The sequence below is a fragment of the Tachyglossus aculeatus genome, chromosome X3 (assembly GCF_015852505.1).
Source record: "Tachyglossus aculeatus isolate mTacAcu1 chromosome X3, mTacAcu1.pri, whole genome shotgun sequence".
NCBI classification, from domain to species: Eukaryota; Metazoa; Chordata; class Mammalia; order Monotremata; family Tachyglossidae; genus Tachyglossus; species Tachyglossus aculeatus.
Genome location: NC_052099.1, coordinates 4,766,770 through 4,783,270, shown reverse-complemented (window position 1 = coordinate 4,783,270; position 16,501 = coordinate 4,766,770). Strand labels below are relative to the sequence as shown.

The 16,501-nt window shown below is 53.3% G+C and overlaps 1 protein-coding gene across 1 annotated transcript; it reads right to left on the bottom strand.

Moving 5' to 3' along the window:
- Positions 1-303: 303 nt before the first annotated feature.
- LOC119948718 (forkhead box protein F2-like) lies at positions 304-6,828 on the bottom strand. Its single transcript, XM_038770195.1, has 3 exons — positions 5,836-6,828; positions 5,532-5,775; positions 304-1,064 (listed from the first exon to the last, which is right to left on the bottom strand). The coding sequence occupies exons 1-3, from the start codon at positions 6,826-6,828 to the stop codon at positions 898-900; spliced, it is 1,404 nt and encodes a 467-aa protein (XP_038626123.1). The 3' UTR covers positions 304-897.
- Positions 6,829-16,501: the final 9,673 nt, after the last annotated feature.

Genomic DNA, 16,501 nt, shown 5'->3' with positions numbered 1-16,501 from the left:
TATTAACTCCAGACGACTGGTCCCCAGCCCTCTCCCTCCACCACCAGCCCCCTTTAGTGCCAGAGAGTCTCCTCGAGGTGCCGCTGCTGGTGAAAGGGGAACCCCAACCCCAATCGGGGGAGCTCCGAGGGACGGAATGTCTCTCTAAAGCGATTATTCGTTATATACATTTTATTGAAAAAAATTGAACATCAAAATATTTTGGCAAACTATAAAAGTATACATAAGTGCAAATATATCCTCCCTTTAAGAATACAAGCAATAGTGTGTGAGTATACACGAAGTTCATTTAAACTATTTTTTTAAATGTGGTAGAAAACAACCTTGTAAAAACGTTGTATTGTCGCAATACTGAACACCGACTTTCTTAAACTAGACACGAAATTTCTAAATACTTTAATATTGATTGACACTGTTGTCCAAAAATAATATTTGAAAAGAAAAAAGAACCCTCCGAATTAACCCGGAAACAACAGCAACAACAGCAAACAACAAAAACAGGGCTTCTTGTATTATTTGTGCTTAGTTGAGCTTTATTTTTCCACTCAAGTTTCATAGAAAAATAACGGACTATCTCCGTCTCTGACTCCAACTCCTTAAAGGCAATGAAAAATGCAACCCTATAGATTTTACTATTCATCTGGGTAGTTTTAAAACTCTTTAATTGGGAAATAATTGCCTCTTCCCTCTTTTTCTCTTTGACTTCCTCTTCTCCACCAGATCTGAACATTCCCTGCAAGGACTGCTAGAAAACAAGAGTAAACAACGTTTCCTTAGGGGCTTGTATCCTATTCATGTTGGTAGACTGCACCTTACGTTTTGCCTCGTGAATCCACCTATACCTCGACTCTTACACCCGCCAGACCAAACAGTCACCATATTGTCCTTTCCATGCATTCACATGACACAAGGTTTAATATCCTGGCAGACACTCTGATGGTGGTGATGGTGATAATAAGATCCGCTGGCCGAAGGATGAAAGGAGGAAATGCCATTAAAGTTGAGGACGAAATCTTTCCTGTCACACACAGGGGACGAGTGGTGCTGGTAACGGGGCAGGCCCACTGAAAGAAGGGACAAAGAAAGCTTGTTCAGAAATCAGTGGGAAGGGATGGGTTGTGATTCTATTCAAAGGCCTAGAATGGACCCAGGGCAAAAAGGGCGGTGACACCTACATCCCAAGGCATTTTATAGGAGAGGCATAGGGAAATTCATATCTAGCCTCTTTTCTAGTGACTATATATATACAATGCACACAACACACAAAGAGAAGGCCCTGTGGGACTAATCTACATTTGTTTGATTGCTTTCTACACAATCCTATTTCTATGAGAAGCAGCGTGGCTCAGTGGAAAGAGACCGGGCTTTGGAGTCAGAGGTCAGGGGTTCAAATCCCGGCTCTGCCAATTGTCAGCTGTGTGACTTTGGGCGAGTCACTTAACTTCTCTGTGCCTCAGTTACCTCATCTGGAAAATGGGGATGAAGACTGTGAGCCCCACGAGGGACAACCTGATCACTTTGTAACCTCCCCAGCGCTTAGAACAGTGCTTTGCACGTAGTAAGCGCTTAATAAATGCCATTATTATTATTATTTTATTATTATTATTCTAATCCCGGTTCCACCACTTGTCGGCTGTGTGACTTTGGGCAAATCACTTAACTTCTCTGTGCCTCAGTTACCTCATCTGTAAAATGGAGATTAAGACTGTGGGACAACCTGATTACCTTGTATCCCCCAGTGCTTGACACATAGGTGCACAAATGCCATCATTATTATTATTATGGAGGAACCTCCGGCTCTGTATATATAATAGAATCGAAGTGTTCTGTATCTGATAGATTCATCACAGGAGATAAATTTACAGTGAATTGTGTTTTCTAACCCACTATCCTCAATAGGATTTATTGACCAGTTGGCATCGGTTACTCTTCAGACCTCGACGTACCAAGTTGGCACTTTGTTTTTCTGTTACTCACCCCAGACCCGGGAGGAAATCATCCTATGGATCCCACCGGGGTCCGAGAGAATTCTGGCTTTGTCATTTTCCCGATATGGTCAGGTTTCCTCCCTTTCAGCCTTTGGCGAGAGATTTAAAAGTCGCTCTTCCCGTGGATTGCCTTGGTCTTTTCTAATAATCCGCTTGGTATGCTGACAATAAACCCTCCCATTACATTATGGCCCGGTTCAATCAGTTAGCACATTTAATAATGTGTCAAAAATGTATCCGCAAGCCTATAGGAGATGAAGGTCTGTGTTTTTAATCTTACTGTCCTTATTCTTGGGTCCAAGGTCTCTGGGGCAGGGAGAAAGCGATTGGGACCCCAATGTCTGGTGCCATCGTGCTACTACACCCCTAACTCGAAGGCGCTTGGCCCGTACTCCTCAGGGGGCCCTGTGGAGGTTGACTCGTTTTTAAGAAACCGGACTTTTCAAGGCATTTTTCTAATTTCCTGGAAACCCGTCCGGCTGAATTCCCCCGTGCAGTGGAATCACGGGCCCAAGTCGACTCCACCGTGATTTACCTGGGTAATTTCGGTGAAGAAATACTCAGATCATGGCGCTAAAAGCTACTCCCCACTTTTTTAGTCTCAGGTATCCAAATCTCCAAATCCCAGGTTGGCGTGGTTCGGAATCGGGGGGTCCCGAACGAGGGATGGGGCAGAAGCGGGGCTGACCCACCCGGTGTCACTCCGGGGTCCCAGGTGGGAGGGGGAGTGCCTGCTCTAAATCTCTGTGGTTGCTGCTGTTGTTCGATTGCCTTTTTTCGAGCAGCGTGGTTTAGGGGCAAGAGCACGGACTTGGGAGTCAGAGGACGTGGGTTCTAATCCCGGCTCTGCCACTTGTCTGCTGTGTAACCTTCTAGACTGTAAACCCGGTGTGGGCAGGGATTGTCTCTCTTTAGTGCTGAATTGTAGTTTCCAAGCGCTTAGTACAGTGCTCTGCATACAGTAATAGCTCAATAAATACGTTGAATGAAAGCGTGACCTTGGGCAAGTCACTTAACTTCTCTGTGCCTCAGTTACCTCATCTGTAAAATGGGGATTAAGACTGAGAGCCCCACATGGGATAACCTGATTACTCTGTATCTACCCCAGCGCTTAGAACAGCGTTTGGCACACAGTAAGCGCTTAACAAATACCATTATTATTATTATTGTTGTTGTTCAGGCCTGGCCGGCTTCACCTTGCCCCTGTCGGAACCCTGTGCGGACCCTGTCTGGACTCTGCCGAGAGGTGAGGGGCGGGGGGACGGGGGTGGTCGCCGTCGGCACGCCCGACCCTGCCCAAGGGCCACCCGGAGGAAGCCCGGGAGGGCGGTGTCCATCTGACAGCCCTCTCCGTGCGAGCCTCTCGCTCCTCGGACGCGCAAAGCAGGCTTTCCCCGGATCCCAGGGGCGGCCGAGCAGTTCGAGGCTACTCCGGGGAGGCGGGAGGGGGGCAAGGACGGTGGGGCGTTAGGGGAGAGGAGGCGACGGCCCCAGAAAAGGCGCCTTGGTGGAGGAAAGCCCAACCCGCGAACGGGGCCTCCTCGGCCGGGCCGCCCTCCCTCCTAACCCCGCGCCCAGGTAGAAGCGACCGCGGGGTGCGTCCCTCCTCTTCCACAGCGCGGCCCGGACCACCCGGTACCCCCTCCCTCTCCCTTGGGCGTCGAGATTCCCGTCCCGCGGGGACTTGTGGCCGGCTTCGCTGAAAGGGCAGTTAGCTAACCTCCCCGCCGCCTCCTTTTCCTTGTAAACTGCCCTTCGGGGTCTGCGCGTCGGAGGTTTGGATTGGGCTCAGGAAGTAATTCGAAGAGTCTGGCAGGGGACAGCACGAGCTTGGCCCCTCCGCGGCCTGCGGCAGCGCCGACCCGGGTTAAAGCAGAGAAAGAGGATGTCGGGGGCTAAGGGAAAGATGAAGAGTGTGTGTGTGGAGGGGGTAGGGGCTAGGAGGGAGTGATTGACAAATGACCAGAGAGGATTAAAAAAATGTAACATTGAAATTCCCATAAAATCGAACAAGAGCCTGCTCTCCTGAAGATTAACTCAGGCTAAAATCCTCTTCGGTGTGGTCCCTTTCAGACTGTCTTTGTTTAGTTAACCCCTGAGACCTGTATTTAAAGGGACTATTTGAAAACTTTCACCGTCAAGGGACCCAACATCTTTAACCCATTTCTGTGCCTTGTTTTTCCTCCCCTGTGTGTTTGTTCTCTCTCTCTCTCTCTCTCTCTCTCTCTAATATGGAAAAGCATTTTCTAATCAGGAGAAGAGAGGATAAAGTGTGCACACATGGCCACACATTTTACTCCTCGGTCTATAGACATATTAGATCCGCTTTAATCTGTGGCCTTCCTAACGATTAGCGGTTTTTGCAGGTTGCGCACACCCGGCAGGGGGTTACGAACGGTGGTGTCTGAGACCTTTCCCCATAACTCTTCTCTCCCCGCCCGACATGCGCCTTGCTGTGAACGGAGCGGAACCCCGAATTTCCTCTCATGTCCTCCCGAGCGTCCTGGGCCCGCCAGCCTCGGAGATTCGTTCCCCGAATGTGTGCCCCCGACCTGGGCCTGGAGGGTGCAAGGCCCCGCGGAGCCGGTCTCCCTTCCGAGGGAATTTTTTCTAGGGTTTTCCGTGGCGTCCCACGTTCGGCATCCAGTCTGTTCGCTCCAGCGGAGGCCGGAGGGCCCAGATTCTTTTACTTCATCCGATCCGCCCCCCTCCTCCTCAGCCCTAACGCCTTCCACTTTATCTCCAACAGAACCTTCCTTGCACACGCCTACCCGCCCCCTTGCCTCGTCCAACTGTTAATAATAATTGTGGTGTACGTAAAGCGCTTATTGGGTGCCAAGCTCTGGGTTGGATACAATATTGGTAGATCGGACGAAATTCTTGTCCTACACGGGACTTTCAGTGTAAGGTGGAGGGAGAACAGGTACGTTAAGCTCTTACTGTGTCAGGCGCTCGGATAAATCCAATATTGGCAGATCGGACGGAATCCCTGTCCTACACAGGAATTCCAACCTAAAGGGGAGGGAGAATCGATATCTTACCCCAGTTTTTTACAGATGAGAAAACCCAGAGAAGTGAAGCGTCTTGCCCAAATTCACACTGCAGGCAAGTGGCCGAATCGGAATTAGAACCCAGATCCCCTGAGTCCCCGGCCCGTGATCTTTGCACTAGGCCAAGGCGCTTTTCGGACAGACCCAAAGCAAAACGACCAGGACCACAGGGAGAACGAACGCACAGACACCCAGACAAATACACACACACACACACACACACACACACACGTGACACTCATCGACACTCTTCCCTCCTCCCCCGACCCCCGCACGTCTCCCGGACCCCTTCCCCTTGGACATTCGGTCGCTCGACCGCCACCCCCCACCCCGGGCTTCTATTTGTGGAGCTGGTCGGGCGGACAGTGGCGGCCCTCCCGGACTCCCCCCGCCCCCCCCCGACCGGACCCTGGCGGACCCCCTCCCCAGGGCAGCTGCCATCTCCTCGTCCCGCCTCGGGTCGGGGCCGCGGCGGCTCCGGGCTCCGGGTTACCTGAGAGGTCCTCGCGGCCGTTCTGATGCAGGTAGCTCTGGTCGAGGGAGTAGGAGGCCATGTTGGAGTGGAGGGCGGCGGGGGTGTTGCCACTGGGGGGCAGGGTGGGGGGCTGCTTGAGGTAGGGGGTGGTGCCGGGCGAGCTCCAGTGCGCCGCGGGGCTCGGGTAGGGCGAGTGGCAGTCGATGGCGCTTGCCATGGCCGGTGACGAGGGCAGGGGACTGCTGCTGCTGTCCGGCCCGTACTCTCCTCCTGCGCCCCCTCCCCCGCCGGCTCCTCCCCCGCCGGCTCCTCCTCCGCCGGCTCCTCCTCCTCCTCCTCCGCCGGCGCTCCCCGGCGGCGCCCCCGCGGCTCCCCCGGCCGCGGCGGGCCCGGGGCAGCCGACCACGTAGGAGGAGCCCGGGGCGGGGGACGCGTGCGGGACGTGGTGGTGATGGTGGTGGTGGTGGTGGTGCGGGTGCGTGTGGCCGGGGGCGCCGGCGTCGTAGGCTCCGGGCATCACGTCGAGCCCCGCGTAGCCGCTCTGGGCGGGGCAGCCGAGCGGGGCCGAGGGGGGCGGCTGAAAGTCAAAGGGCTGCGGCAGCAGAGAGGCGCCGAAGCCCAGCCCGCTGACCATGCGGTGGTACACGGGCTTGAGCGCCTGGCACTTCCTCCTGAAGCCGCGGGGCCGGCGACGGAACGAGCCCTCCTCGAACATGAACTCGCTGGCCGGGTCGATGGTCCAGTAGTGGCCCTTGCCCGGGCGGCCCAGGCCCTTGGGCAGCTTGATGAAGCACTCGTTGAGCGACAGGTTGTGGCGCACCGAGTTCTTCCAGCCCTGATAGGAGCCGCGGAAGAAGGGGAAGCGCGCCTGCAGGAACTGGTAGATCTCGCTGAGGGTCAGCCGCTTGCTGGGCGAGCTCTGGATGGCCATGACGATCAGGGCGATGTACGAATAGGGGGGCTTCTCGGGCCGCCGCAGCCCTGAGGTCGCCTTCTTGCCCCCGCTGCCGCCGCCGCCGCCCCCGCCCCCGCCGCCGGCCCCCTTGCAGGCGGAGGATGCGCTGGACGAGGACGAGGGCGCGGAGGAGGTGGACGAGGAGGAGGAGGAGGAGGAGGAGGAGGACGAGGACAACGAGGAGGAGGCCTCCAGGGCGGCGGCGGAGGACGGGGCGGAGGAGAGGGGCGGCTGGTTCATCAAGGCCGTGCGAAGCGCCCCGGGAGCCGGGCTGCGAGGGCGGCGCGGAGGAGCCGGCGGGGTTGGCGGGCGCGGAGGCTGCGGCGGCGGCTGCTGCTGCTGGCCGCTCTCGGTGGTCATCTGGCAGAGGGGAGGGAGCTGGGGTAGGGGGAGGGGCGGGGGCGGGGGGAGGGATGGCGCGGGGTGGGGACAGGCCGGCGGCCGAGCGCGCCCCGTCTCCCGCCGCCGAGCCGGGCAGCGTGGACGGCCCCGGCCGGCCGGGCCACTCAGGGCCTCCGGGGGTCTCGGCGGGGGTCCCGGAGGGGGCGGGGGGCTGCCGGGAGCGCCCGGCGCATCCCTCCCGGACCAGGCGGACCCTCCCTCGCTCCCCGCGCGGCCCGCTGCGCTCCGCCTTCCGCAGCCCCGAGCTACCGGATCCGGTGGCCACCACCAGCGCCGACCGCGGAACCCCAGGCACTCCACGCCTTCTCGCTCTATCTCTCTTCCTTCCCGAGTCCCTCCCTCCCTCTTCTCCCTCCCTCTCTCTCTCCCCCTCCCTCTCTCCCTCTCCCCCCCCCTCCCTTTTCCCTTGTGCACTCTGCCCCGCCGCCGGGAGGGCTCGCTCTCCCTTGCTGGAATCGGAATTCCCCCCGCCCACCTGGTCTCTGCCCCCCATCCTCCCTCTCTCCCTCCTTACCTCGATTTCTCTCTTTCCTTCCTTACCTTCCTCCCTCTCTCTCTACCCCTCTCTCTTTGTGTCCGCCCCCACCCCCCATCCTTTAAGAAGAAGCAGCAGCGCACAGCTCTTCAAGTTCCGCGTAAAGGCTCATTAGCCAAAGAAAACCCTGCTGTCTATCCGTTTCTGAAATCTTTTTCTTTTCCCTCAGCCCCCTGAATCCATCCAAGAAATCAACTGCAGCCGCAGCCGCCCCCGAGAAACCCTTCCCCCGAGATTCTGTCGCTAGGCTTTCCGGTCAGAAGGTGCAGCAGCGCCCCGGCCTCCCCAGACCTCTGGAGCTGTCACCTCCAAAACGTGCACGCACACCCACCAGCAGCCCCATTTTAGCTCTTGCCACCCTCCAGTATATGACACACTCCAAAGGTAACGTGCCGATCCCCCCCCCCCCCCCCCGCTCTCCCTGGAACACGGCCTCGCGTGGTTTTTCCATCAGAGGATGGATGAGGTTTGGAGAGGATGGAGAGATTTGGGGTGAAGGGGGCCGGGGTAATCTCCTCAGCGGAAATTCGAGCAGAGCATCTGGGGGAAAGGAGTCATTGTAGAGTGGAAAAACTCCTGCTTAACTCTTCAATTTGCACCGCCACACATTCAGCCTTTGCATAGTATTAATGGATGAACAATACGATGTGCTGTGTCAGGATCAAGGGTTAGGAGTACGACGTATCGATCGTGTGAAAATACGGTACTCTGTTAGGGGCGAGGAATGGGGATATGGGAGTTGAAGGTGTGTGTGTGTGTGTGGTGTATTCGGTACAAGATTCGTGTTCCCTGCCTCAAGAGACGGCAGGGTTTCCTTTCTTGTCTTTCTTTTCTTTTGAAAAGTCGAAATCTGTAAGAGGCATCCCTGTAGACACTGCACGAGGATGCGTCCCAGGGAGAAATCATTTCTAACGAGATCTGACAGTGAGTTATTGGATTACACGTGCTAGGAAATTCACTCTGAGCAGAGGAGGGCTTGTGGAAAGTTGATAGAAGACATAGGGTTGGCAGGAGCACCCAGATAGGCCAAGTTCGCGAAAGTAGGGGAAGTTGAAGGCATTTTGGGGAGGGCGAGAGGGGAGAGTCAGGAGCCGGGGCGAGAGGTGAGGTGAGCTGTGTCAGGGGGGCACCAGGGGCGAGTTATCTGCGGGCTCCGCGAGGCTGTGGGTGTCGCTGCTTTGCTGATTTAGGCTGGTGAGGGTATGCAGAAGAGAGGAGAACAGTGGGGGAGGGAAGGGGGGCTGGGAACCGGGTCTCAGACAGTGACCTGCAGTTGAGTGGAAGCAGGCTTTTTCCATCAACCTCTGCCTGAATACCACACACAGAGACTAAGTGTCAGTTTACTGCCCTGAGCCCGGCTTCTTTTCCCTAAGCTCCACAGTAATTAGACAAAGAAAACCTAAATTAGCTGAACAGGCGTCGACAGCTTCCTCCAGAGCACCCCTGGTACCTACATGGGAATGTGTCCGAAAATGGCTTGATTGTAGCCGAGAATCAGCTAAGAAAACACGGCGAAGCTGAATTCAGGTCGCCGTACATTTCTAAAGAAAAAGAAACAAGTCTGTCTTTCGATAGCGACTGTTTGGATTGGGTAGGGGGCTGGGTAGTGACTCCCACTCTAAAGGGAAGAGAATTCAATTCTGTCCGAAGGGCCCGGGGAGGAGAATAAACTCAATTTTGTGTTCCACCCAGACCCCTTTCCTGCCTAATCAGCGGGAGTTGGGGGGCCGGGGCGGGGGGTAGACCAAGGTTTCCCTCCCCTCTGCTTCCCGCCCCCCCCCCCCACTTTTAGCTATGGAGTTGCGTATTACCCGGGGCAGATTAGAGAACAAATTTAGCTAACTACCCAATTAAAATGGCATTGAACCCCTCTTGGACCAACGCTTATAGGTTTTTCTAAGATTTCTAAGGGTTGGAAGACTGGTGAAGAAGGAAGCGGGGCTTTGGAATAGGGTAGGGGACACCGTTTTTAAACGCTGCTGGCGTTTCGGGCTTAAAGTTTCTTTTTTAAGTGAAAAAACAGAACCCTAAACGAGCCAGTGCAGTGATGCTTTAGAAACCTTTTTTTCTGGGTGTCTATGTAATATCTAATGACAGTAATTTATCCTAATTAGCCCCTCCTTCAGTAATATGGCTCGTGTTTTTATAAATATGTCAGCTGAAAAGGCAAAGCAGCTCCACGAGTCTACCCCATTCGAATCCTTTATTCAATTTTCGGTTTACTTAAATTTGTTGGGAATAGCGCCCGTGATAACAAGTGTCCCCTTTATTCCCGGCAAAGAGGTTTTGTTCTCAGAAAGAGAATACACATCTATTTCAAACATAAACAGCAGCAGTTCCGCATACCACCGTTTAGGATGGTCCTGTATTGTTTAGGGGTACTTCATCTTCGATGGTGGTCTGTCTCTGACTTTCACTGTCTTAGAAAAAAACAACAGCAAATGAGCGTGTGCGTGTGTCTGCAAGTATGCTGGTACACGTATTTAGTATTTTTAACACCGCCCCCCCCCCCCCAACTACCGCCCTCCGCAAAGAGTGTATACTTTTATTTAGGTCGACCTGGAAAACTTTATGATATGAAAGGAATTAGGTAGACTGCTTCTTTCCGTTTTGTAAAGGAATTTCTTTTGGGAACCGTGCTCTTTTCTGCTTTTGATTCCTACCCCACGCAGAACGCAAATTTTTGCCCTGCTGTTACGCACCGAAATTAAGCGTTAGGGTGGCTCAGGTGTGGGTCTGTATTCTGGTTTTATTCTCGGAAAGTACTTACTTCACTATTGCGGTTCCAGTTTTAGTGTTAACACATTTCCTGTACTTCTTGGTATCCGAGTGCAAGGACTTAGACCAAACCGGGTTCCGAAGCCAGAAATGAAATCGGAGGATCAACGTTTGCCGAGACTTACTTGATTTCCCCACAACCTGGTTCATCTGGTTTCCCCCTACACCCCCAACCCAGTTTCAACCTGATCCGCTAGGGAGTCCCGCTGAGGAGAAGCGCTGTTTTAAGTTAGGCCCGAGATGGAACTTTTTATTTATAGCAAACAAATATCTTCAAAATGCGTTTTCTCTGAACCCTGGCGGATTTTAGTTGGGCTGTTAACCCTCTCTAGGAGGAGGCACCCGGACATCATCACCGCGCACTGGGGCATTTTGAAAACAGGCAGGGAAAATGTGTAAAGCAGCATCAGCCAGAGTGAACTTTCTCTGTGAACTTCAAGTAACTTGGAAGAAAAACAACAAATCAACCCACAAAGTGACAAAGCTCACTGCAATTGAAAAAAGGTCTGAATGTCAGAGGAGCAGAAAGGGGCTGGGAAGGATACAGGATTTTGAAAAAAAGCTTTTACATCAAGTTCCGCGGCTATCCTTTCTTTGCCCTGAGGCCCCCTTTCCCCTCTTCTCTACCCTCTCACCCCTCCCACACACACACACCTCCCGGGCTCCTGACTTCTTGGGACCTTGGGCACTAGCCATGCAATCACAATGTTTATTTGGATAGATTCTTCCGCTTTTTAAATCATCATCATCAATCGTATTTATTGACCGCTTACTATGTGCAGAGCACTGTACTAAGCGCTTGGGAAGTACAAATTGGCAACATATAGAGACAGTCCCTACCCAACAGTGGGCTCACAGTCTAAAAGGGGGAGACAGAGAACAAAACCAAACATACTAACAAAATAAAATAGAATAGATATGTACAAATAAAATAAATAAATGCCTATGTCATAGACATGGCACTTTTTATAGGCATTGTCCTGAGCGCTGTGGGTTGGCGGTGGTCTCCCTAGGCTCTCGAGGGCCATCTAACCTGCCAAGGCCAAGGTGAGGGCACGTGGAGCAGAAGGTTGGCTGGCTCCTCAGAGTTGTTCTTTTTGCATCTGAAGATTCAAATTCTGATCAGGGGAGGGGGTGACACCTGGTCACCTTTAGCACATTGCTCTCCACACAACGAGCGCTCAGCAAATACCTTTGACACAGAGAGCAAACACTTTCCATCTCCTCCCCCCACCCCCAAACGCCACGGGTCTCAATCTCTCCAACGAGCCTCAGACCCGAGGCTGGAAGATCATAAACTCATTATGGGCAGGGAACGTGTCTGCTAATTTCTCTTGCATTGTACACTCCCAGGTGCCCGGGTCTGGAATGCCCTCCCTCTGCCCATCCGCCAAGCCAGCTCTCTTCCTCCCTTCAAGGCCCTACTGAGAGCTCACCTCCTCCAGGAGGCCTTCCCAGACTGAGCCCCTTCCTTCCTCTCCCCCTCGTCCCCCTCTCCATCCCCCCATCTTACCTCCTTCCCTTCCCCACAGCACCTGTATATATGTATATATGTTTGTACATATTTATTACTCTATTTATTTATTTTACTTGTACATATCTATTCTATTTATTTTATTTTGTTAGTATGTTTGGTTTTGTTCTCTGTCTCCCCCTTTTAGACTGTGAGCCCACTGTTGGGTAGGGACTGTCTCTATATGTTGCCAACTTGTACTTCCCAAGAGCTTGGTACAGGTCTCTGCACACAGTAAGCGCTCAATAAATACGATTGATTGATTGATTGATGAGTGCTCTGAACATCGTTAAGCGCTCAATAAATACCACTGATTGACTGGCAGGGCGAGTTTGGGGAAGGGAGATGGGAGAGGACACTCCCCCTCCTCCAGAAAACTCACCTCCGCTCTGTAAATAATCCCTTAGTCTCAGAGGAATAAGGGAGCAGGGCCTTCGGGGAAGAAAATGGCCTTGGGTGGGGAGGAAATTTGAACTTCATCCCCTTTATTGCGCGGCTGTCGTGTTCCCCCTCGGGCCCTTGACCTACGGATCCGGAACCTCCGACTCCATTAGCTCTTCTCCATTTTTCTTCCCTCCCCCGCTTCTTTATTCTCCGTTCCCGAACCTTCGCCCCGCAGAGAGAACCCCGCCACTCGGCTCTACACCCTGTTCCCCGCCCCAAAAAGGACGGCCCAGAAGCGGCTGGTGGAGGTGGAATGATGGGGAGTGAAGCCCTGGGGGGGCGGGAGGCAGCTGGCAGACGCGAACACGAACCGCGCCGAGCCACCCAGTTGCGGGAGGCCCGGAGAGCTCAGCCGGGTCTTGTCCCCGGGGCTCTGGGGGCGCCGCCCCGGCTCCGAGCCCAAGGTCTTAGCAACTCCTGGCCGGGCGCTCGGGGCAGCGCCGGGAGGTCTGTCTGACTTTCTGGGTTTTCTTTTTTTGAGCGTGTCTGGCTTCTGTCCTCCCCCCCCCCCCCCCGCCCCAACACACACACCCTCTTCCGACCCCAGATAAATAAATAGCTGAAAGGGCTGTACACTTTTGCTGAGCGCCGGGCCCCTGTGCTCCTCGCAGCTTTATAAGAACTTCCTGCAGCATCAAAACACCCCCTCCCGCTGCGCTCAGGATATGGGGTTCACTCGATCTCCTCTCAGAAGAGGAAACGTAGCTCTTCCAAAAATATAATTCGGCTCTGACGTCCAAATGTTCCTTTTGTCCTCGAGCATCCTCTGTTGGGGTAAATAAAAAGAGCCCGGCGCCTCGGCCTAGCTTGGGTTCTCTATCGGGGGCAGCCTCCCTCCACCAGCCCCTTCGCAGGGAGCCTAATAACCGTGGCCTTCGTGAAGCGCTTACTATGTGTGTCAAGCACTGTGCTAAACGCTCGGGAAGATAGAGCATGATCAGGTCAGACAAAGTCCCTGCCCCACACAGACCTCAAAGTCTAAGTAGGAGGGAGAACAGGTATTGAATCCCTATTTTACAGATGAGGTAACTGAGGCACGGAGAAGTTAAGTGACTTACCCAAGGTCATACAGCAGGCACTTGGCAGAGTTGGGATTAGAACCCTGGTCCTCTGACTCCCAGGCTCATGCTTTTTCTAAGCCATGCTGCTCCTTTTTTTCACCCCTTCCCCTCCCTGCCTCTCACCCCCTGCTCAATCCTGTGTTGGTTCCCGGGCACAGCAGGCACCCGATTCTCTGTTCCACTCTGGGGTGTCAGTCCCAGGAGCGGGAAGAGAAGGAGGTTCTATCAGTGCTGGGGCAGGGAAACGGCAGGAGAGTAAGCAGATTAGATGCTTTCTTGGGAGGAGGCAAAGGAGGAGGAGAACAATATTGGATAAATCCTAACAATCGGAGTGAACAGATTTTCACTACCATGAGGAAAGGTTTGACCCACATTAGAAATCCTCGAGGAGAAACATTACTTCCTTCCAGGTTTTTTCTTAGTGGAAGTTTGGGTACCAAATATTTAATTCTCTCTCTCTCTCTCTCTCTCTCTCTCTCTCTCTCTCTCTCCCCCCCCCCCCCCCCCTTTGAATAGGGTGTACAATGATACAATGAAGTGGAGTTTAGAGAAGCACTGTGGTCTAGTGGAAAGAGTGTGGGCCTGAGAGTCAGAGGACCTGGGTTCTAAATCCCAGCTCTGCCACTTGTCTGCTGTGTGTCCTTGGTTGTCAATTTTTTTTGTGCCTCAGGTTCCTCACCATCTGCAAAATGGGGATTAACTCCTACTCCTTTCTATTTAGACTGTGAGCCCCACGTGAGACAGGGACTGTGTTCAACTGATAATCTTGTATCTATCCCAGCTCTTAGTTCAATGCTTGGCTACATAGTAAGTACCTAATACCATAGTAATTGTTATTACTCATTGTCAGTGTGTTTATAAGGGGAAGCCAGCATGAGAGGGGGTGGGTTTTTACCCCCACCCCTCACCCCCGCCAACACACACATTGGAGCCTTCTCTTGGTTGAAACAGACAGGCCAGACCAGACCACGTCCAATCTCTCTGGCATATAAATAAGGGTTAGAGAAGCAGCCCCTTGGTCCCATCCCTTGCCGGGGTCTGGTTTCTTCCCTCATGGGGGTGGGCATGTCGGAGAGAAGGATCCATCCAGGATGACGATCCTAGCCGGGACTTGGAAATTTGGAGAAGTTGACCCACCTGGTGGAATAACTGCAAAAATAACTGCAAAATTAAGCAAGGGCAGAAACCAGTAATGGCGTGAAAATGAGGGTGATAAGATCCCCTTGCTAGCCTTACTAAAGACACATCTCCTCTAAGAGGCCTTCCCTGACTAAGTTCTCATTTCCTCTCCTCCCGGCGTCACCCTTGCATTTGGATTTGTTCCCTTTATTCAGCCCTCCCTCAGCCCACCCAGCACTTAGGTACAAATCCATAACTTATATATGTTAATGTCTGTCTTCCCTTCTAGACTGTAAGCTCACCGAGGACAGAGAATGTGTCTACCAACTCTTGTTACATTGTACTCTCCCAAGCGCTTAGTACAGCGCTCTGCACACAGTAAGTGCTCACTAAATGTGATTGATTGATTGATTACTAGTCATCGAATTGGATGCATTCCCCTGCCGGTGGCCCCGATTGGTCATCATGTGACTCTGGACTGTGGCCAGCCAGGGGGATGGAGAAACCCCTCCATCCCAGTCCCCTCCATCCCAGTCTTCCTCACCCAGTTCTGATCGGGACAATGTCACCCTCATGGGCGTCGCCGTCGTCTCAGAGTGGCTTAATGGAAAGAGCATGGGCTTGGGAGTCAGAGGTCGTGGGTTCAAATTCGGCCTCTGTCACTTAGCTGTGTGACTTTGGGCAATTCACTTACCTTCTCTGTGCCTCAGTTACCTCATCTGTAAAATGGGGATTAAGACTGTGAGCCCCACGTGGGACAACCTGATAACTTTGTATCTACCTCAGCGCTTAGAACAGTGCTTGGTACATAGTAAGCGCTTAACAAATACCATTATTGTTATTATTATTATGACCGCTGCTGTTGTTTTGTTCTAGGGACGCGGGCCTGCAAGCTAGGCCGAGCCTGCGAAGTCCTGGGGCTTTACAAAGCTAGTTAGAAAAACGGGAGAAGGGTTACCAGACCGGCAGCACGCTCCCCGTCCCTCTCTTTCCCTCCCCACCCCGCTTCCTGCCACACTCAGATCCTGTGGCTGGGAATTGGGTAGGTGGGCTAAGTCCCCCCCCCACCACCACACTCATCCCAACTCCCGACCCTTCCCACAGAACAACACGTCCGCACCAACCCCGGAATACCACCACTAAATTCCAGTGTCTATAGGACTGAAGCGACCAAAGGATACTGACAACCCCCTGCCAAGTCTCTTTCCTTTTCCACGTCCCCCTTCTCCCCGGGGACCCGTCAGAAAGGACCTGTTCTCTCGCCCACCCCCTCTCCTCCTTCCCCGCCCCTTTCTCTCTTTCCCGGGGGTCGTTATTGATGAGCTGACTCGCAACCCCGCACAAAATGTCCTCGAAGGGTTTAGGCAACCCATCAGCCATCACTTCAGGAATATGTTTCCTCCCTTTCAAACACAATCCTCACACACCAAAGCAGGGTGGGGGTGGGGAAGAGGGAGGAGGACGGGAGGAGGGGACGGGTGACAGACTTCAAACGAGAACAGCTACATAATCAAAGTCCAAAGCAGCCCTCTACCACTAGGAAATGTGAAATCCAAGCCAAGCTTTCCCCCCGCCCCCGCGAAGCCGTTAGCTTTGCTAGCACAGCCGGCCCTATCCTAGTCTCTCCTAACCCATTCCTTGGAAAATAAATCAGAAACACCCTTCTGTCTGATTCCGTACTGTATTTTGGGGTCTTAACAGAAAAGCAGGATCCTTACTTTCTTGGTGGGTGGGGGACTGTAGATGTTTGTATGTGTGTTTTTGCGTGCATATGGGAGCTCGGCAGGGAGTGGATAATGGATGTTTCTCTGAATTCAGCAGCAAACATTAGAGTTTGCGTTTCACTCTTCCTCCTCCTTCTCCTCCGTTTCATCTTCCTCTTCTCCTCCTCTTCCTCCTTCTCCTACTCTTCTCCTTCTCTTCCTCCGTTACAATCCCTGCTTTGTGACCGGATCCTTCCCGCTCCCCCTCGTCTACACCCGCGAAAGTAACCCGGCTTTTCGTTTCCCTTGTCTTATCCATTCCTCTGGGTGGCGCTAGATTCTCGGGAATAGAGGCCGTTCTCTCTCTGTCCTGAATTTCCATCATTTGCCAGGCAACCCCTGTCCCCAGAAGTCTTGGCCCCCAGCAGTTTTCAACAGGCCTATTTTGCCCCGATCCCTTCGGGGAGAGTCTAGAGAG

Bases quoted from the DNA above. Each gene is read 5' to 3' on its own strand.
- LOC119948718 (XM_038770195.1), bottom strand. From the start codon at position 6,828: ATGACCACCGAGAGCGGCCAGCAGCAGCAGCCGCCGCCGCAGCCTCCG. The intron at 5,776-5,835 runs GCCGGCGGAGGA...GCAGGAGGAGAG, and splicing joins GCGGAGGAGGAGGAGGAGGA to TACGGGCCGGACAGCAGCAG. The intron at 1,065-5,531 runs GTAACCCGGAGC...CCCTTCTTTCAG, and splicing joins CGGCCGCGAGGACCTCTCAG to TGGGCCTGCCCCGTTACCAG.